At 57.7% G+C, this 21,148-nt stretch overlaps 1 protein-coding gene and 3 non-coding genes across 4 annotated transcripts; 1 reads left to right on the forward strand and 3 right to left on the reverse strand.

Annotated features, from left to right (window-relative positions):
* Positions 1-1,001: 1,001 nt before the first annotated feature.
* NCLIV_053360 (conserved hypothetical protein) lies at positions 1,002-16,206 on the forward strand (the record flags this gene model as incomplete). Its single annotated transcript, XM_003884889.1, has 14 exons — positions 1,002-2,423; positions 2,872-6,009; positions 6,440-7,036; positions 7,303-9,231; positions 9,647-9,967; positions 10,492-10,696; positions 11,001-11,190; positions 11,408-11,488; positions 12,005-12,336; positions 12,745-12,928; positions 13,379-13,502; positions 13,887-14,195; positions 14,656-14,991; positions 15,397-16,206. 14 exons carry the CDS (start codon positions 1,002-1,004, stop codon positions 16,204-16,206), a joined length of 9,978 nt encoding a protein of 3,325 aa, XP_003884938.1.
* A 1,217-nt stretch (positions 16,207-17,423) lies between these two features.
* NCLIV_t130001 lies at positions 17,424-17,496 on the reverse strand. The gene has a single exon. It is a non-coding gene; the product is annotated as a tRNA-Val (tRNA).
* A 1,090-nt stretch (positions 17,497-18,586) lies between these two features.
* Positions 18,587-18,658, reverse strand: NCLIV_t130002. Its single transcript has one exon. It is a non-coding gene; the product is annotated as a tRNA-Val (tRNA).
* Positions 18,587-18,659, reverse strand: NCLIV_t140021. Its single transcript has one exon. It is a non-coding gene; the product is annotated as a tRNA-Val (tRNA).
* Positions 18,660-21,148: the final 2,489 nt, after the last annotated feature.

Below are 21,148 nucleotides of genomic sequence, written 5' to 3' on the forward strand. Positions count from 1 at the left end.
TGTTTTTTTTAACTGCTTTTCTGCGGCTCGGTTCACAGTCTGTGACCCGGAAGCACGTGGGAGTCCAGGGTCCGTTTGTTCCCTCTCGTTTTCCTCGCCTGGTCAACCAAAGTTTTATTCCAGTGTTTCTTCTGGGACGCGTCCGCTTCTCTCTCCCCGGCCCCCTTTCTTCGCTCTCTCGACGCTCCGCCACTACGCGGAACCTTCCAGAAATGTAGGGGAAGTGGCAAGGGCCGTGTCTTCTCTTTTTCTTCCCTCATTTTCCACTTTCGTCTTCTCGCCCTCTCCCTCAGCCGTTGTCCATGTGCGCAGCATCCTCCGCTGCAGCTCCTCGTGCGGGCCGCCGTGGCTGGACCGTCTCTCAGTCTTCATCCTTGTGCTTCACGCTGCTCCAGCGCTTTCTCTTTAGATTTTCTCTCGTTTTTCTCTTCTCGTTCGTCTGTCTTTGTCTCCTGGGTCTCTCTCTCGCAGGTGCATGCACACGCCGCCCCGCCCCGACGCTTCTGGTGGCAGCTGCGTGGCGCGAGTCTGCGCGGCTTCTCTGCATGCCCTCTCCGTTTTTTCAACTTGAAACGCTTCCACGCCTCGAGTTTTCGTCTCTGATCGCGTCCCGCTCTCTCCTCGTCCCCCAAGTCCCTTGCGTTCTTTTTCTCCTTTGTCTTCGCGGCCGATCAAACGGGGCATGACGCCGTCTCCACAGCTCTGCTGGCTTCTCTCCCAAAACTTCCACTTCGCCCTCTTCTCTCTTTTTTCCTGGTTCCTTCTCTCTGTGCTCCCTCTCTCGCCTCCTCTTTGTTCTTTCCCCTCTCCGTCTCTTTCGTTGCTCGTCTGTAGCCCCGCGTTTTCCCGCGTCGTCCTTGCCCTTGTGTCCCTCTCCGTTTCCTCTCTTGCCCCGTCTGACCGTGACATTTCTGTTTCCCCTCGTGTCCCCCGCCTCGCGTTTGCCTCGCAGTGTTCGCTTCGCCGTCGCGCGAGTCTCTCTCTGCGCTGTGTGGGGGGTGATGGAGGCCGCGGCGTCGCCGGCGTCCAGTGGCCGCGCGGGCGAGGTGGAAGGAGGCGCGGGAGGGCGCCTGAGGCGGCCGGTGTCGGACGAGGACGCGCCTCTGCGCCCCGAGAAGTCCAAGGCTGCGAAGAAGAAGTCGCGGAAGAAGGAGAAGCGCGAGCGGAGCCTCGCGGGTGAGAAGAAGCGGAAGCACAAGTCGCGGAAGCAGTCGTCTTCGCGGAAGAAGAAGCAGCGATTTCTGAAAGACAGCGCGCGCGAAGACTCCGAGGAGGAGCGAAGGCGGCGCGGCTCCTCCGACCTGAGCAGCGAAGAGGACGAATCCGAGTCGGACGAGGACGCAGCGATCGCGGCCGAAATGAAGGGATTCATCGTGAGCGAGGAGAGCGGCGAGGAGGGTGAGAGCGACGACAGCGAGAAGGAGAACGAAGACGAGGGCCCTCCACAGCTCGACGAGGAAGACCTCGCGTTGATTGAAGAGAACACCGGGTTGACGGTGCGCAAGCAGCCGCTCCGGCCGCCGCGCGAAGACGGCGAAGGGGAGTCGGACGAAGAGGGCGACGAGGGAGAAGCGGCGAGCGCCGACGACGCAGACTCGACAGCCTTCGCCGCGCTCCCGTTTGAGGAGCAACGCAAGTACCGCCGCCTGAAGAAGGTCGAGGCCGGGGCGTCGAAGCTGGACGATCCCTCGGGGAGCGAAGAGGGAGGAGATCCGTCCCGGAGTCCCAAAGAGGAGTTGGAGTCGCTTTTCGACAAGGGCGCGGCCCGCGACGGCGCCACCTTTTCGGATCTCGAGGCCTCTGCGTCGGCTCTCGACTCAGACGCCCTCGCATCCGCCGGCTTCGCCGCGCAGCAGGGAGCAGGCGCCCCACACGCCAAGGCGCTGAAGCGGCCAGGGACGAAGCGCCTGCCGCGTGTCCCTTCGTCCCCGGCGGCCCGCGAGGAGCGGGGCGACGCGAGCGAGGACGAGGAGGCGTGGCTCGAGGAAGACGCCCTCCGCGAGAGCGCTGCGCAACAGCGCATGGGCGAGACTTGGGGCCTCGTCTACGACTGCTTCGGAGACGTCGACGCAGTGATTCGCATCCTCTGTAACCAGAGACCGCCGAAACACTCCGGCAGCGGAGGCGAAGAAGACGACTTCCAGGGCGCAGGCGACGCAGAAATCGACAAGCGACGCCGCAGGGACCAGGGAAGAGGTGGCCGCGAAGACGACGAAGGCGACGAGCTGCGGCCCCGAGCGGGAAAACTCGGCGCCAAGCGCGCGCCGAGAGCCGGCCGGAGAGGCGAAGGCTGGGAAGCCATCGGCGAACCAGACGAAGTCAAGCGAGAGTACCTAACCGCGTTCGACGAGCACGTCCGCCGCGTCGACGACCCCGAGCGCCTCTTCCTCCGATTCCAGGATCGGCCCAAATCGACCTCGCAGGTAGGTCCTCGACGGCGGGAGGGGAGCGAGGAATGTGGCGGCTTGCGAGGAAAAGAGACAGAACAAGAGGGCAAGAGGGGGACGGGAAAAAAAGTGACAACGGAGACAACGAACGGTGGACACAAAGAGAGAGACAGAGAGAGAAGGAGAGTGAGAGAGTCACCAGGCTGCAGCGCGTCCCGAATCTGTGTCTCGCCCTCTTCTTCTCTGCTTTCCTCTCGCATGCGCGGCCAGCCGCAGGTGCTTGCTGTCTTTATGCCGTTTCGTTTTTGTCAACGCCGTTTTCTGCGTGTTTTGGTGCCGCGTTCACGTCTCTTCGCGCGGCGCCTTGACAGCGCCAGTCTAGGTATGCTTTTGCCGCCCCTGTTTGGTGTCTTTTCTGTTTCTCTCGCGTTCTCTCCTCCCTTCTGTCATTCTCGGTCTCTCGTGTCCGTTTTCCCTCGCTCAGGCGGCGCTCGTGCTGGAGAGTGGTTGGATCACTGCGCGGCTGTTCCGCGAGTTTGGGGCGCAGCTGACGGAGGAGGAGTTGCGGAAGCGGTACTTTGACTCTTTCTTCGAGGGGTGTCGCCTGCGGCGGTCGCCGTACCACGACGTGCGGCAGAAGGTGATTGTTCTCCTCGACTGGGTGTTGAACGAGCGCCTGGAAATCGTCTTCATTCTCCACCACAAGCTCCACCTGATTGCGCCGCCGCTGACCGAAGAGATGGTCTGGCGCGTGTACGAGCTGGACCAGCAGTACTGCCGCCTCCTCGCGAAGAAGCGCCGGGTCTTTGGGTTGATTGAAGAAGTCGTCGAAGGCGTCGCCCACCTCCAGGGCTCCCGCCAAAGCGAAGAGACTCGCCAGCGCCTCCTGCAGATGTGGGCCCTCTGCACCGAAAAGGCCGCGGCCAGCAGCAGCGAGAAGACGCGGGAGAATGGCCGAGACCGCTGGACTGAACGCGGGAGAAGGCGCGATCGGGAGACAGACGTCCCGGCGGTGGACGGTGAGGAAATCGCGCTGGAGGACTTCCGGACCTTTCTCCATTCGCATTACCGGCAGTTCGTTGCGACTGCGCGAGAGGAACTGCAGAAGAAGGTTGCGCAGAGCGGAGAGACTCGAGAGCGGAAGCGAGAAGCCGATGAGGGCGAGCAAGAGCAGGACGATGAGGCGGAAGAAAAAGAGCGAGCGGCGCCAAGCGAGACCGAGGAGCGAGGCGCAGAGGGCGAGGAAGACGACGGGCTGGGGCTCGAGACAGCAGAGCGCGGGGCGCAGGAAGAGACAGAGAAAGAGGAGGAAGACGACTGGCTGAAACCCGATGGGACGCCAAACACGTCGCTGCGAAGCGAGAACCATGGACCCGCGGCGCCCGCTTCGCCTGCGTCGCCGGGTACCCGAGACGGCGCGGGGGCGCAGTCGACCTCTTTGCCCCTTCCTTCGCTGTCTCCTCTTCCTTCTTCTCTGTCTCCTCTTCCTTCTTCTCTGTCTTCTCTTCCTTCTTCTCTGTCTCCTCTTCCCGCTTCCCTTTCGTCTCCATCTGCACTTTTGCCACCCTCAGGGTCCCCCCTTGCGGCGTCGGGCGCGGAGCGAATCTCCGGTCTCGGCCTGCTGCTCGACCCTGCGCTTCCCGTTCCCCCCCCTCCAGAGGCGCTTCTGGGATTGCCGGTGGGCGCCACGCTCGCTTCGCGCCCCGTCCCGTCGTCTGAGAGCGGGGCTGTGCATGCAATGCAAGCGGCCTCGGCAGAAGAGCGGGGAAATCAAGACGACGGAGACGAAGGCGAGGCTGTGTGCGAGCGAAACTCGGCGCGGTGGGAAGAAGATGCGTCTTTGAAGAAGGCTGAGGAAGACGTTCTCGCAGAGACGGACGCGAAGCCTTCGGCGCCCGTGACCTTCCAAACCGACGCCGTGCTGCAGGGGATGCCTCCCTCGCCTTTCGCTCTCTCGCAGGGTGCACACAGCGACGCTTCTTCTGTCCACGTGGAGGAGAACGAGAGTCGCAGCGACGCGGGCGACGAGGAGGAAGCGACGACTCCGGTTGAAGCCGGATTTGCGGGAGATGTGCTGGAGGGAGAGGACCGCACGCTGGTGGTGTCTTGCAGGCGGGGTTCGTCTTTCGCTCTCTCCTCTCTTTCGCTCGTCGCCACCGGTCGAGAGCCTGGACGAATGCGCCGGCCGTCTTCTTCTCGCCCCCCCTCGAGTGCCGCTCACGCTGCGTGTGTCTTTCAGCAAGAGGTTTCTCTCCGGGCCTCGCCACCCGCGTCGCCTCTCGACGGGATGCGCGACCAGGCGGAGCTGGCCTCTCCCGACTCGCAGTTCCCGCCTTCCGACTCTTCTGCCGCGCCGCCAGTTGGAGGCGACAAAAACCCTCCAGAAGAACAGAGCGGAGACCCCAGCACTCAGGACGCGTCTTCCCTGGCGTCGTCCACCTGGCGACATCGATGGGATGCCCCAAGCGCTCCCCGAGAAGACTCTTCTTCCTCTTTGTCTTCGTCGTCCGCCGTAGCTCCTGAGCAGGGTGCGGGGCGGGCGGCATCGGCGGGGACAGTTCAAGATGCTCGGGCCGAGGTGGGCGGCGATGCGCCCGAGGACGGTCGTCTTTCTTCTTCGTGGAAGTCGCGCTGGGGAGTGCAGGGCGGTCGCGGGTTTGGGGGGCGCGAGGGCGAGAGAGTGCCGGGTGAACGGCGAGAGGGCGATCAAGGAGACAGCGAGGGACAGGCGCGGGGCGAGGCCGTTCTGTTTCCGGACGACGGGGAGCGGGCCGTGGAGAGAGCAGAGGAAGCGCGTGGAGATCTTTTTTCGGCAAGCAAAGACCTCAGCGACAGAAGTCGCGAAGATGTAGGCAGTGTAGGCAGGCGGTGGGGCGGGGCGCGCGAGAGCGGGCGAGAAGAAGGGAGAGAGAATGGGAGACATGAGGAGCCTGGAGACGACGCGAGGAGGCACGCGTCAGCCGATGAAGGAAGACGGTCGGGAAAGGAGGGCGATCTGTGGAGTTCGCAAGACCCGCGAGGCCGCGACGAGAAAGGGGAAGACGCGAACCGTCGTGGACACGACGAAGACGTCGACACTTGGCGCAGGAGAGACCGGAGAGACGAGCAAGGAAGAAGGGAAGAGAGAGACGGCGAGCGAGGAAGAAGAGACGATCGCGACGGCGAGCGAGGAAGAAGAGACAGAGACAGCCAGGAACCGTACGCCGCTTCCAGTGACGGTTACTACCCGTCTGCGGGAGGGGAGCGCGACCGCGGTTCGCGCGGGGCGACGGACCGAGACAGAAGAAAGTGGGGCGAAGAGCGAGGTAGAGAGAGTGAAGGCCGCATTGGCCGTCGTCCGCTCACTTCGTGGGAAGATGCGCATGCGAAAAGGGGCCGAGCCCCAGAAAGGGAGACAGAAGACGAGACCGAGCGACGCCAGAGAGAAGAAGACGAACAGGCAGAAGCGGCCGAGGCAGCCGAGTGGGAGCGCCTGGAGCGGGAGGCTGAAGAAGACGAAAGAAAACTCGTGCTCGCGGAGCGAGAAAAGAAAATCCAAGACCTCCTTCAGGCCGCCGGTGATCAACCTGGGCCTCGTTTCGGCCTAGGCATGCGAGACATTCCGGGCCTAGAAGCAATCGAGGTGAGGAACGCAGAAACTCCATGCATGCAAATGCACATGCCACTTTGATGTTGAGAAAGAGACAACACAATATACCTATATATGTGTATATATTTATATTCGTATGCATACACGTGCATGCGTATAATATTCGTATATATATATATATATATATATATATGCATACATATGTGCATGTATCTTTATCTGTGTGCACATGCTTTTCGCCGTGTGGATGTCAATAAACAAGCTGTGGAGGAGGGAAAGAAACGCTCCCTCTCACTGCGTTTCCTTCTCTCTTGCTGTGTGCGGCTTCCCTTTCTTCCTTTTCTCTCTCCGCGGTTTTGGCTGCGTTGTTGTCTCTTTTCTTCCCGAGCGCCCCGCGTCCTTTTTCTGCTTTCGTGTGTCTGTTCACTGGGTCGGTCGATTCTTTTTGTGTTCCCTCTTTCAGCTCGCAGATCGCTACAACATCTTTTCTTTGTGGGAGTCGTATCTGCTCCCGCCGGACGCGCTCGTCTCCAATTTGGAGGCCTTAGCGTTCGCGTCAGCGCCCTTCTCGCCGTCGCTCTTTGCCTCGCGCTTTTCGTGCCTTCTGCGCCCGACGGAGACGCCGCACATCCCGATCGCGTCCTCAACCGCCATTTCGAGTGTCTTGACGTATTCAGCGTCTGCGTTTCTCTCGCAGTTCGTCCCGAACCTCTTCCTCAACGCGTCTCCGGACTTGCCCCACAACGGTGTCGGGAAGCTCCCAGGGTTGCCGGGAGAAACCGTGGAGAACTTGGAGGCGGCGAGTGACGCCTGGTGCCTGCCTTACTGTGTGCATCCGTTCGACACGGGAAAACAGCTGAAACGCGTCTTGATTGCTTACTACGCAAAGATCCTCGCCTCGTACCCGCCCCTGCGCAGCCTGATCCGGAAACGCTTCCACCAGATTTGCTCCATGAGCACACTGACGACCGTCAAGGGCGAGGCGGAGACTGACCCCGCGAAACCCTGTTGGATGGCCAGACGCCTCGCCAGACTGCCTCTCCTCAAGTTTGTTAACGAGGTAATACGGGCCCAAGACTTCCCGTCAAATCCTCCCTCGCATTCTCGTCCTCTCTTTCTTTCTCTTTTTGCCTGTCTCATTTCTTCTCTATCTCCTTGTCTGCTGCCCTTCCCCTCTCTCTTTCTGTGTGTCTTTCTTGTCCTTGTCTTCACCTCTCTGTCTCTTCTCTGCGATCGCACTTCGTTTCTCCCTGTTTTTTCCGTTTCTGTTTCGCATCACGGTTTAGTTTTTTTCTCCTCGGAATGTGCGACTCTGTTCCCGTCCAGATTCTTCCGTCGTTCGAAGAGGCGCCGCCGATCGCGCCGTGGAAGGACCGGGCGCGTCGCAAGGCGGAGGAGGAGAAGCGGAGGGCGGAACAGAGAGAACACCTGAAGACGCTGCCGTCTCTGGAGGCAAAGCGTCAGTACTTGGAGAAGATTCAGAGCGAGTCGAAGCAGGAGGAGACGCCGGCGGGCACGATGACGCGGGCTCGGCAGCTGGAGACGCTGCTGAAGAAGCGGGGGGACGCGCGGTGCCTGGAACTGTTCCTCCACGTCTACCGGCTCGAGAAGGCAGGCGAGCTCGGCCTGTTCATCCACCCGCAGACGTCGGCGGAGCTGGCCGGGTCTCTCGGCCACCAGAAGGAGTTCGAGGAGCGCCATCGGGACTTCCGGCGAACGTACCGGAGCCTGGTGATCGATAAAGGCCGGGAGGCTCCTGCGCTCGAGGCTCTCGCCATGAACAAGACGGCGGCGGAGGCCTTTGGGCAAGGCGTCGGTGCGTCGCTCGTCTTCGACATGGTGAAACAGAAACGTTTTCTCGACGAAGAGTACGTCGCGTTCGTGCGGAGTCGCGCCCAAGACGCGTTCCTCGTCCAGCGCCTCGTCGACGACCTCCTCGCGGCGTACAGCCCGCAGCTATGGCAGGCTTCGACGAGTGCAGGCAACATCGGCCAGCACCACTTTGCGGCCTTCTTCTCGAAGGCGCGCAGCACGGGTGGGCAGCGACCGGGAGCTCCAGGCGCCCAAGAGGAAGACGAGGGCGAACCCTTCCTCGCGTTTCTGCAGCGAGGCGGCGGGAACGTGTCCGCGTCCGCGGCCTCGAGCGCCATGCCCGGCTGGCTGTACGTTCAGCGGCGGATCCTCCAGCGAGTCGTGGAGGAGGAACTCCTGCCGATCTTCAAGCGAGAGATACGCGAGGACCTCCTCCAGAGGGCGCAGCAAGTCGTCATTTGCAGATGCCGAGAAATGCTCGAGTGGCGCGTGAACACGCAGCCGCTGCAGCCGTCTCCGGAGCAGATTCGGCGGCGCCAGCGGCAGGGCGACGACGAGGAGGGCAATCGAAAGAGTCGGAAGAAGCACCGCCGCTCAGGCGACCAAGCGACCGAGAAGAACTCGTCGAGCGACGAAGAGAGCGACTCGTTCGACGACGCCTCCGACTCGAGCTCTGGCGGCAGTACGTCGTCTGAAGCTGAGTCGAGTTCCGAGGACGACGAAGAGTACGCGTCAGGCACCTTCCAAACCGAAAGGAAGCGTCTGCGGGCTGCGCGCCGCCAGCGGAAGCTGCAGAGACAGCAGCGGCTGCTGGAGCGGAGACGGCGCCTCGTGCAGGAGCCTGCGCTCGTGGATGTCCTCGCATTTGTCGTCGAAAACGTTCATCAAGACGCCTTCGCGGAACTGACCAACTTCGCCACCGTCGGCAGCGCCGCCGACACGCCCATGGCACGCGGCTCCGCAGGCGTGGGGCGGCGGGGCCGCAGTCGCGCCCGCGTGCATGCAATGCTCGTGAACGCCTGGGGCGAGATGGAGGAGTACGACGTCTTTGAGTTTCTCTTGAATGCGCCGTTGCCGTCGCAGCAAGAGATCGAAGCTGCGCAGAGTGGCGACTCCGAGCTGAATCACGACCTCGCGGCCGAGGCGGGGGCGACTCCGCGCCCCGCAGGCGTCACTGCCGAGCAGCGAAGCGCCTACGATGACTTTGAGAGGCTCCTCAGGTTCTTCAGAGATCACTTTGTCGACGCGGCAGTCGTGGGCGTGCGCGACCGGTTCGCTCTCCTGCTCTATCTCATCCTCAAAGAGCGGCTGGTTCCCAAACTGAAAAAGAAGGAACAGCCTCTCTTCCTCGAACTGGCCAGCCTCGAAGTCCCCACCATCTGGGCGGGAAGCGACAAGGTGCCGCAGGCGCTCCGACAAAAAGTCGAGAAAGAAGGTCTGATGGTAGGTCGAGACTGGACGCGGTCGCGACGCACAGAAGGGGGAGATTCGCGTCAGACGGGGGAAGCGCGGGACTCCTCGTCGATCCGTGGCTGTCGCAGACTGGGCTAACTCTCGCAGAAATTTGCGCAGATGCCTTTTTTCTTGTTTCTAGGACGTGCACGTTTCTGTACAAGCGCCTCCTCTTTCAGGTTATGCGACCGGCTGTGGAGACGCTCCCGATACACCTCTCGTGTGTTTCACCTTTCGCTCTCCGATGGTGTTCCGGGGATCCACACTCGCTATTGGACAAACATTACCGCAGATAGCTCTAAACGTACTTTATATTCGTTCCCCCAGAGACGGAGACGCCCTTCGGCGCGGCGTTCTCGTCATGTTTTTCTGTGGTTGTGCGCGCGTCTGCTCTGCCGCCTCCCAGTGCCTCTCTCTGGCGCGTACCCTGCAAGATCCCTTGGCGGAGATTGCGGGGCTCTGGAGCGAAGGCCGGCAAAACTACTTGCTCCAGCTGAAGCTGCATCCGCTGCAGAAACTCGTGCCGCCGGACCGCCTCCAGAGCGCCCTCGAACGCGTGCTCTTAGCTACCGTCGGAAAGGTCGGCGTTGAGCTGAAGCGCGCTTTGCGCGGGAGCACCGCCGCTCTTGGCGGCAACCCCACAGCGTCTCTTTTGCAGTTCGTGCCAGGCTTGGGGCCCCGCAAGGCTGCACGCCTTCTGGGCATGTTCAAAACGTCCACGCTGCTGGTAAGGAGCGGCAAAGTCGTTGCGTTTTCCGCTTCTTTCCTGTGGTGTTTCCCATCTATTTATGTACTCATCAATAGGCAAAGGCACATGTACAAATGGGCCGGTATAAATGCATGCAGATGTCCTCGGGGTTATCTGCAGAAGGGTCTGCGTGTATGAGCGTCGGGCAGACGGGGGGTACAGGCTCGGGCCGCGCTCCGAAGACAGCTGGAGCAGTTCACGGTTCAAAGGACATTCCTACTCGGAGGCGCTTCAGTCGCAGGGAGAAAGAGAAGAAAGGAAGGCAGTCGGAAGGGGAGAGACTCGCACAAAAGCGCAAACGCTTCACAGAGAATGGGGATTCTGTCACCCTGTGAAACACACGTCCATACATACAAGACGCGAAAGCTCTATATGCGTGTAGATCTATGTATCTATGTATCTGAATCTGTTTAAATCTGCCTATATCTATCTAGGTTTCTACGTAGCGCAGAAAGGCTCTGTTTGATTTCGTTATGAGGCGTTCGTTTTTCTGCTGTTCTTAGATGCGGTCTCAACTGTGCACGCCGAACGACGGATCGACTTCCGACAGTGACGGCGGCCGAGGCGACATCGACGACTTTTATCCCTCGCAGTCTCAGAGCGAAAAACGCCACGCTCAGCCCGTTGGCCTAGGCCGCAAGGTGTACATGAACTGCGTCTCGTTTCTTCGGCTAAAAAACAAAACTTCAGACCCAGAATCAGTTGATGGTGAGGGAAGATTTAACAGGAAGAACACAGAAAGAAGGTGACGTCTAAAACGCCTCGTTTGTATGGTTCGGGATCCAACACGTATACCTCCTCAAGTCTCTATATTTTTATATATGCGTAGGTGTAGACTATATCTACATACTTTGTTATCACTAGTGGTTCGCCTGTGTATGTACCTTTATGTGCATACACCTGTATCGCGCTGTCTCTCTGTCTCTACCTTTTTCTACCTGTGTCTTTGTGCGTGTGTCTATATGCATATATGCTTCATTCTCTTTGGAAAAGTCTGTTTTTTTGTGTGTAGCTTTGGATGACACGCGCATTCATCCGCTGGAGGGCCGAAGTTTCGTGGCGAAGATCTGCCGCGACGCTGTCGCTGAGAAAGAAGATGCTCACCCGAATGGAGAAGACGACGAAGAACATGGCGGCGAGTCGGGCGCCCGCAGACGCGACGACGACGTAGACGATGAAGATGCGATTGTCGAAGTCTTCAGGTAGGGGATCCTGGCTCTCAAGGATGAGAGTTGATTCTGTGCATGATTTAAGGGATGAGACGGGGCTCAGGGGCGCGCCGCTGGAGCTCGTCGCGGGCCTCCCGGTGGTTTCAGAGCTCGCGGAGAGGGGAGAGAACCGCGAGACAGGACACGGCGAGACGCGAGAGGGGGTGGCCGGAGTGTGCATTCCGGCTTCTCGTCTCTTGTTGTTTTTTAGAAAACCTGCTCTCCTTGACGACATGGACTTGGAAGCTTTCTCGCAGATGCTCGCGGAGACGAAAGACCAAGCGCGATGCCTGTAAGTCTCGTAGGGGTCGTGCGCCCTGGCGAGCTGTCTCCTCAACTGGGCAAGTAGCCCCGGTGTCCTGCATCCGATTCCCTTCTTCTTGCCTTCTTCTTGTTCTCTTTGGCGTGTGTTTTCGCGCCTCCGTCCGCCGACACTTCCACTTTTTTCAAAACCGCGTCGTGTGTCCTCGCTCTCGGCGTTTGTCTTTCTTTCCGCCGAGGTGGAGCTCCCGCCTGCCCGTTCGGTAGTTAAATAACCGTAACTCCAGTTATACAGTCCTCGAGTCATGTGAATTAAAATGCACAAGAATACGAAAGAGGCAGCTGTAGCATGCAACATCCTAAATTCCCATCCTGCTGCTACTTCTCTAACTAGATGTTGAACACTTTTTGCAGGGCGACCCCCCGGATGGTGGCAGACGGAGGACTGGTGTGATGTGTGAGTCAGCCGACCCGTCTGTGTAGGTTCGCCGGCGTGAGTCTCTCTCTGTCCGTCGCTGCTTTGCGGCCTGGCTTTCTCCCTCTTCAGGCCGTACCTGGAATTTATCACGACGGAGCTGAGACATCCGTACAGAGACCCGCGCTTGCCATTCGAGTCCGCCAGCGAGATGGAAGTTTTCTTCTGGTCCATTGGTGAAGACGCCGAGGAGTTCCGCCCCGGCTCGAGTGTCTCTTGCCAGGTCGTGTTTGTGAAAAACACTTCTCTCGTCGTCCGCCTGCAGCCGTCGGGCATCCGCGTCCAGCTCTCCGACCTCCGCGAGCTCCGCTCTCTCTTGGCCCTGAGGACTCCCCAACTCAAGCGAGACACCGCGGGACAGCTGGAACGGCGACCGCACCAGGAAGATCTCTCCCCGCTCCTCGGTAGGGAGAGAGGGTGGGAAGAGGGAACGAAGCAAAAGGGGAAAGCAGGAAAGGAAAGAAGGCAAAACACAAGAACCCTGCGGAAGGCCCGTTTTGATGGTGTGCATGAGCGGAGCCAAAAGAGGGAAGGCGGTGAAGCCGCGTTTTCGCAGCTGGGAGCGCCACCAGGAAAGAAGGAAGGACAGGAAGGCGGTGGATCGCTTAAGAGACGCTCGACTACAAAAAACACCAGAGAGCGTCTCTGTGTGTCGCAATCTGCGGAAACCAAAACCGTCAGGCGCCTCTTCCGCGTGCGCTACGCTCGTGCTCTCTTTGTTTGCCACAACACTCTCGGGCTCTCTTTTGGTCTTCTCACCACGTCTTGGCTTTTTATCCCGCCCCTGCCTGGGTCCTCGATTGTTCTCTCAGGTGAGGTTCTGCACGGGCGCGTCGCGTTCCTGCACTACGGCATCGAACTCGAGCGCTCAGGTTTCCCGACTTACCGCATTGAAGTCGTAGCCACTGGCGACGTCGTGAAGGCGATGGTGGCCCAGAATCTTGTCTCAGACGTCTCACTCAATACCATACACACTTTCCTCTCTCCCGCCGCTAGGTTCGATGGCCTCGCCGTCAGACGACCGCTGACCGTGTAAGGAAAAACGCCCACCGCGCGAGCTCTATAACTGCATGCAGTGCGTGCCTTCTTCTATTGAGACACATATATATACAAATGTATATATACATATATATATGTATATGCGTCACCGCGCGCGTTGTTCTTTTCCTGAAAAGGTGCATTAATCGATTTTCCGGTAGGCTGCTCAGACGAGACGCCTCGGCAGGGTCGACGTTGAGAACCAAAGACAGGCACGCCGTGTTATGCAGATGTGCGGCTGTGAGCGCGTAGCCCCGGATTCGTGAATGGATCAAGGTAGACGTGTGGCTCTCGGTGTATGCACAAGGGCTTGGTAGCATGCATTCACGCGTGTGTATCGGTGTGTCTCCACACAGTGCAAGTGCGCTGCGGATGTGTTGCGCCGCGTCCCTTGTGCGTGATATGCAGCGAACTGGAGGAGCTTCAGCTGGAGCAGCAGAAGAAGCATCAGAGACTGCGACGCAACATTCGGCACCCAAACTATAAACCCGTGACGCCGCTGAAGGGTTTACAGCTGCTCCAGCACGCCGGGGTAGGCCGCCGCGGGGACCGCCTGCGTGGCCGGGCCTGTTTTCCACAGGCATTCATCTGGGGCGCAGAACGTTGCGCATGGTGCACTCGAATAGAAGCAGACATGCATAGAAAGATACGCACTGATGTGGAAAGTTACATACCAAAGTCAGCATGCCTGGGCGTGTGCATGCATAGCACGTGACGTACCAATGGAGGATGCACACACCCGATGCTTTTAGAGATACATTTACATATATATACATATATATACATATATATGCATATATGTATATATCTGTATATATGTATATATGTATGTATATACGTGCATCTGTGTCTACAAGTGGCTGAGGGATGTAGGCTGTTCGTGTCATTTCTCTTTTCGGTCTTCGCGCGCCTTCAGGTGCCGGTAGGCGAGGCGCTGTTTCGGCCAGGGTCGTCGGTTGAGGGCCTAACTCTGATGGTGAAGACGTGTGCCGAGCCGTTTCGGTGTCTCTCGCTTCCTGTCGAAGAACGGAATCCGCTACTGTCGGCGGAAAACACTCCCGAGGCGCTCTCCGCCATGGCTGCTGCGCTGCAGCAGCAAGAGCAGCTGGGCGGTGTTGGGAGCGAGTTGATTCTCCAAGGCGAGAAATTCGATTCCCTCAATGCGATCATTGCCCAGTTCTGCGATCCGCTCCGCGTCAACTTGGAGGAAGTGTACAGACATCCGGTACGTAGGCCGACACAGACCCCCAGACTGCACAGAGAAGATGCGCGCAAACCAAGCACCTGCAGTCCGAGATCGAGACGCGGGAGAGCGGGGATGGGCTCTCGCAGAATCTCTCTGTTTCTGGAAGGCCGCTGCTGCACACATCTGCACTATTTCGAACTCCACCTGGACGCGGTGGACCGGGGTCTGCTGACTCACCAATTAGAAATCCACTGACAAGGGAAGAGAGAAAGCAAGCAAAGGAAACAGAGTCGCACATACAACGATTCCTCTACAATTGTATAAAATACCTATATATTTTTACACACTTATGTAATGGGTCAAGTGCACACACCTGCATACTTTTCCACATGTGTACGTATCTATGTCTATCCGTATATACATATATATATATATATATATCGTTGTTGGGGGAGCAGAGACGAGTGGTGGTTCTTCGGTGGTGCGGTTTCTGGTTCAGAAATATCTTCCGATCCCCGACCTGTCAATTGCGGCGGAGAAGCTGCGGCAAGAAGCGTCGTCGCGGCCAGGGTCGATTTGTTGGGCGATTCTTCCCCCGTCGGCGCCGTCCCCGGCGGCTGCGACGGGCCGAGAGGCGAGGACGGGAAGCGAGAATCCGCTTCGCTTCCAGTTAGTCGTAGTGCCTCCACAGCCGGCAGCTGCGGTCGAGAGCGCTGTCGCCAGGGTGCTCGTCGACGGCATTTACGTGGACCACAAAAAGTTTTCCATCTGGAATCAGGAACACAAGTCGCTGCAGAAACTGGTGTCGTGGTGGAAGGAGAAGGGATACTGGCGGGTAAGACAAGAAGAGGCATTGCTCTTCACATGCTCAGACTTGAATGCATGCAGGTGGCGGCAGTTTTTTGTTGTGGTGGTATCGACACTTGCTTCAAAAAAAAAGGGAAAGGAGAGTGGCCGGGGAGAGAGGAAGGAAGGAGCAGAACGAAGTGGAAGTTGCGTGCGTGTGTCGCGCGGCTTTTCATGTAGGTTTACGCGATTTTGGGATTCCGAGGAGGCGCGGTGGGAAGAGCCCGGGTCGAATCATTTTGCATTTGGCGTCATCGGTGTGGTTCTTTTCCCCAAGCGGCGGGGTGCTTTCCGTCTACCGTGGTCTTCTTTGGGTGAAAAGCGCGCGCAAAGCGGGAGTCGACGGCGCGCGGCCAGTTTACGCTTCTCTTCCCTGTCGCTGTCTTGACTGCAGCGCCAAGAGCTGCTGAAGGCGTACGCGGAGGAAAAGAGCCGTCTGCAAGCTGAGCGAGAACGGCGCCGCCAGGAGAGAGAACACTTGAAGATGCTCGAGGAGAGGCGAGAAGAGGAAGAGAGGCGGAACCAGAGAGACTACGTGGCGACGTACATTCAGCCGCGGAATGAACAGAGTGCGAAAGAGTGGTACGAGCGCGCGGTGCGCCGCCAGAAGAATTACGATCCGCGCGCGGCGGGGACTGTGGTGGAGACTGGGAAGGGAGGGGAGCGAAGAACTCCGAGCGGCTTTCCAGGCGACTCTGCCCCGTCTGCGGGCGAGGTCGGGCCGTACAGCCAGGCGGCCTCGCTGTCCTCGCAGCCGTATCCTGCGTCTTCGCACCCGTATCCTGCGTATTCGCCCTACTCTCATGACCTTGGAGCCGGCGGTCGACCTACGAGAAGGGGACCCGAAGGCCGAGGAGGTGCGTCTTCTTTTGGACGCTCAGACGCTTCGCATGCTGGCGCCTCTCAGCCGGGCGGCTGGTACGACAACAGCCACACGCAAAGCAAAGCTTTGTACGGAAGCTCTGAGGCGAGGCGAGGGGAAGGAAGGGGGGACCAGTCCTGGTCTTCCGGGCACCCCAGGGGAGGTGGGGAGAGTCAGCACGGGCGAAGCGCTGGCCACAGCGCCTGGGAAAGCGGCGGGCAGAGGTTTGGATACGGCGACGGGGACCGGAACTCGTACGGAGATCGGCGCGCCCACGAGAGAGACGAAAGCTGGCGGAGAGACGGAAGACGCGGTCGATTTGGAGACAGGCGAGACCGGTAGCCAAACGCGAGAGGAGCTGGAGAAAAAGAAGCGGGGGGAAAGTAAAGATGACGGGTCCGACGCCGGTGCGGGCCGCGAAAGTCTGACAGGGCCCGCACAGGGAGAAAGGCGCCGAATCGGGAAAACATGCAGCCGAGACACAAGCGACCACCTTCCCGTCTTCTATGTCTATCGAGATACACACTTCAGCACGTGGAACCTGTGTATCTCGGAATATATATATATATATATATATACATCTACCTGTTTGGTTGTTTGTGAGATCATGCATTTATACGGTGTCGGTAGATACATAGATACGGATATGCGCCTGTGTACACGGATTGTGAGAGACCAGGGCTGTGGGCACCTCTGGGGGCTGGGAATTGGGAGGCACTATCGATAATTTTCGGACTTTCCGTTTCTGCGAGATTTCTCAAACCAGCTGGAGGAGCAAGACCAACGTTTAGCTGCTCTCTTCTACTCTCCTTTCTGTCAACGCCCGCAGCAGGTTTATGCCCGCATGTGAAGATGTTGGGTAACCCTACGTTCTTTCTTCCTTGTCTCTCTTGTAGGCAAGCATTCGTTTTCTCTTCTGTGCCGCGGGCAGTGACGTGCTTCTTCTGGCTTCGCACTGTCAACTTCACTGTGTAAAGGACTGGAGGAATTGCTATAGAACTTTCCTGACAAAAGCGATTGTCTTCCTCCGTTTGTTATTTCCCGGCACAAAAGAGGAAACGATACGGGACCGGTTGGTAAAGGACGTGTATATATGCATATATATATATATATATATACATATATATACATCCATGAAAGCCCACCGATCCTGTGTGAATCTTGAATACAGCAAGCTCCAGATGCTTTTGGTGTTTGATTGAATGCTAGAAATTGAACTGCAGCGTCTGTGCCTGCTTCAGCAACGGATATACCTGCATGACACTTCCGTCGCTCGACTTCAGGAGTTCTGGTGAAGCGGTGGGGAGCGCTTCCAGAGACCGGTGAAATGGCAAATACGTTCGACCTTATTCCCGTAGAGAAAGCGACTGTGGCTGACAAAATCCCGTGCTTCGCAACTGAAGCGACAAAGAACATGGCTTTCACTGGAAAAGACGAACTCAAACAGCATCACTAAGAAAACCAGGTTCGTAAGCTGCCATGCAACGAACCAGGCAATTAATTGACAGATTCTTCGACCTGAAATCGAAAAAGTACTTCAGGCTCTATGAAAGGAGCAATACGAGCACCGGGGATCGAACCCGGGACCTCTCGCGTGTGAGGCGAGCGTCATAGCCACTGGACCATGCTCGCGTCAGTTGCATCGAATTTGTTTCTTACGCACTCCCTTGACGAGGCTGACTGCTTTCCAGGCGTATCAACCCCCCGATAATGCCTTGCGAAGATACGTTTTTGGTTGATAGTGTTGATGGTGCGATGTCTCTACCCTTGATCGTGGTAAGCGTGATAACCTTGAAACGCTGCTTAAAAGGTTGAGAGGCCGCGTAACAGAGGGGGGGGGGGGGGTATAGGGTTTAGGGTTGGAATAGCGCGCAAATAAGTGAGCAGAGACGCAAACGTTCACCAAAAAGTATCTTACTCGGGAGCCGCGCGATCGTGGCCTAGTGGCTGTGAAGGCTCACTCACACGCGAGAGGGCCCGCGTTGAATTCGCACCGGTCCCTCAGTAGACGATGTTCTTCGGGAATGATGGGTTTAGGACGACGCTTAGCGATTCCCGGCTCTCGCAGTATTCGTTTGTGGCAATGGAGCTGCGCTCTTTCACTCACAGGCAAAGTGAGAGATGGTCAGCGACTTCACCTGTGGTGTACCTGTGGCTGCTGGATTGTGTATTCTGCACAACTCACCGTCCATCACACCGAACCTACCGACAGCACTGAGCATGTTTGTGAGTACCGGCGCTCACAGTGTCGCTGCGGAAGTTTTGCACTCGTTTCGGTTCGTGCATGATCAAGCGCTGATGAGAGTGGCGGCGCTCGCGAGTTACACCAAAGGCCCTTGTGCTACTCGTGCTACTGAGATAGTGCTGTGTTCGCCATTGTAAGACACGCACATTTATGCCACACTGGATTTCTCACATTCTTAAATAAAGACTCGACCTGCGTGTGTGTGGCTCTAGAAAAGCCGATAGTACTGTCTATTTGAATCAGTCGAACGGGCACACCGAGCTTCGGTCTCCCACAACTCGTGGTGAGACTCAAGTGATCTGCTGCTCCATACCACCGTTTTCCCGGTTAACTCGAGAAAAGGCACCTGGCCCTGTTAAATTAGCACAGAGTGAGAGACCAAGTCCAAGCCAGTAAAGGGAAATCGACAACTAACAGAAACCATCAATTTCGTAACAATATTTTCCGGACAAAGCTGCCATGCAGTTGACGTTTCAATACGAGCACCGGGGATCGAACCCGGGACCTCTCGCGTGTGAGGCGAGCGTCATAGCCACTAGACCATGCTCGCGCCTAAGCACTCACTGGTCCCAGTTCTTCCGGGAAGCTTCGCAAACTGATTTTTCTCCGATGCTCATCACTGCGGCTGGTCTTCCCTGTGCCGACACGCCGCGTACGGTGGCATAACTGACGGTCGCTGAGATTCTTGCTCGTCAAGTCTGGTGTCCCCCCGCGTTCCCCACAAAACGCCAGCTGGAGCATCCTTTCACCGCCTCTTGTTCAGACAAGAAAACCGTCGAACAGACTATCGAATGCATCAACGTGCTCCAACGCTATACTAAGCCCGAGGGCCAATTCCACTTGAATGACCCCCCAGAGGCACCGTCTGTACGAGCGCTACTACTGCCGACTACCTTTTCGTGTCCTAGAAGCCGGCCCAGACGGTTTGGGCGGTAGGCGACGTTTAATACGGCACTGTTCTTCCGGCCTTGTACCCTCTTACGAGCACTGAGCGTCATAGGTCGCCCGCATACAGGACGGCCAGCATTACCGGCCTGTTCCTAACTTGTGCTGATGTCACTGGCGAAGCATTTCTCCTGCTACCGAATACAAATGGCCCGTGTGCAGTCACTGAAGCCTCGCTCTCTGGACTCACCTAAGCGTCATTTTATCGGCTCTATCTATCAACATGGACATCTCAGAGATAGAACGACACTCGAAATTTCGCAAAACGCTTTCAGTCACAGAATACCAATTGGTTCGAACGACCATGGCCTCTTTCCTTCCAACTGTCGACAACCTTGCGTCGGAAAATTACTTGTAAAGAATCTCTTTTCATACGAAAAAACACAGCGACAACTGATCGGCGGGAACAGGAGAAACAACCCTCCTGTGAGAGCCATTAACGGTCCGGGGAAGCCCGCAACGTTTTCCTTATCTGCGTTCTGTGACTGACAACCGACAGATGTCCCTTGTTCACCAGACACACGCTCCCCGCAAGCGGTCCACGACGGTCGTCCGCGCTTAGTTTATCCCGGAGACAAAGGAGAAAGCGCGAGACCAAGGAAAGTCTTGTAAAAAAGGGTCACGAGAAGAACGCCAACCCACGAGACAATCTGGAGGGACGGGAAAACGAAAAACCACGCTCTCTTTCCGGTAAGAAGAGAATCGTTTTTGGCACCTGGGACGAGACACGGTGCGCCCCACACAGCTTTTCCATCGATGCTGCGTATTCACGACAAGGAAGAGGACCGACTCTGCAGCCTTCTGTTGAGGCAACGTCTAATCCTTTTTTTCTCGAAATGAAGCCAGAGGCCCGGCCTCGTCGCCGCATTCCCAAACATCCAACCTCTTCGTGTGGTGACTTGCCCAGGCTCCCTCTTCACGCTTCCTGGTGAACCCATCGGTTCTCCCCTTACTCGTTTTCTCCCGACGCACCGTATTCGCTTCCTTCTCATCTTCGTCCTCGCCCTTTTATCAACAGTGGCATCCCTCTTGGACATCTGAAAACAGTCTCGTTTCTTGCTGGCTTGTTCCCTTTTGTTGCCTTTCTCTCAGAAACACAACGCGTACATCGGTGCTCCACTCGTCTCTGCTCCCTGTTGTGTCTTATGCGTGTTTTTTCTCTCAGTCTCTTCCGCACATCTTGTTCATTCGCCTCGCACACCCTCTGCGCAAGTACTTCCACCTGTGGTTGCCCTCAAACTTCTCTTCCGTGAAAAAAGTGAAGAACCAAGTCCGGGAAGAAACAGCAGCGAAAGAAGGGCGCCCGGCGCACAAGCTGTCGTATCACTGTTCCTGCCTTTCCTCACCCGGCTTTTGCCCACGTCGCTAAATCGGGCTTCCCTTTCTCTCTTCCCTTGTCTCTACGCCCCTCCGTTCGCGTACTGACCTCCACCTCCTGGGTACCCCCCTGGCCCCGGAGGCGACGGAGCAGGCAGAACAGAAGAACCCGACAGGAGCCCCGCTGAGGCTGCTGCGGGCGCCGGAAGAATGCTCGGGTTTCCGGTGCCGCCCGGTGAGCAACCGGAAACTCCTGTGTGTGAGCCCCCGCACGCGTCCCCCGACGAACACCCGGAGGCGGAACACGACGCACTCGACGTGGCCGAAGACGGCGAAGTTTCTTCCTCGTCTTCTTCCTGCTTAGGCTGTCGCCGCGGGCCAGCGTAGGCTAAGGTTTTGTTATACAAGGAGGAATGAGAGCGAAGGAAATTGGGTTTCGGATCGTAGAACATCTCCTTCCGAAATCTGACTTCGCTGAAATAATGCGCCTCCACGATCTTCCCACCAAACTTGCGGCCATTGAGAGCCTGAAAACACAGACACACAGCGGCAACACAGGAATGCGGGAACCCTCCTGCATCCACACCACGCACACAGGATCAGGAAAACGACCCGCGCGCAGATAGCCACTCGCACGGTCTCGCCAGCCATCTGTTTTTTTTTCCTTTCTCGAGATTCACGATTTCCCTGCCAGATACAGAGCGACATGCGCGCATGAATGTCTTGTGCGGAGCCCTTCAGGCTTCCTGTCTACTCTTTCCTCCCCCCCCCCCTCAA

Source organism: Neospora caninum, chromosome XI, assembly GCF_000208865.1.
Source record: "Neospora caninum Liverpool complete genome, chromosome XI".
In the NCBI taxonomy this organism is placed as follows: domain Eukaryota; phylum Apicomplexa; class Conoidasida; order Eucoccidiorida; family Sarcocystidae; genus Neospora; species Neospora caninum.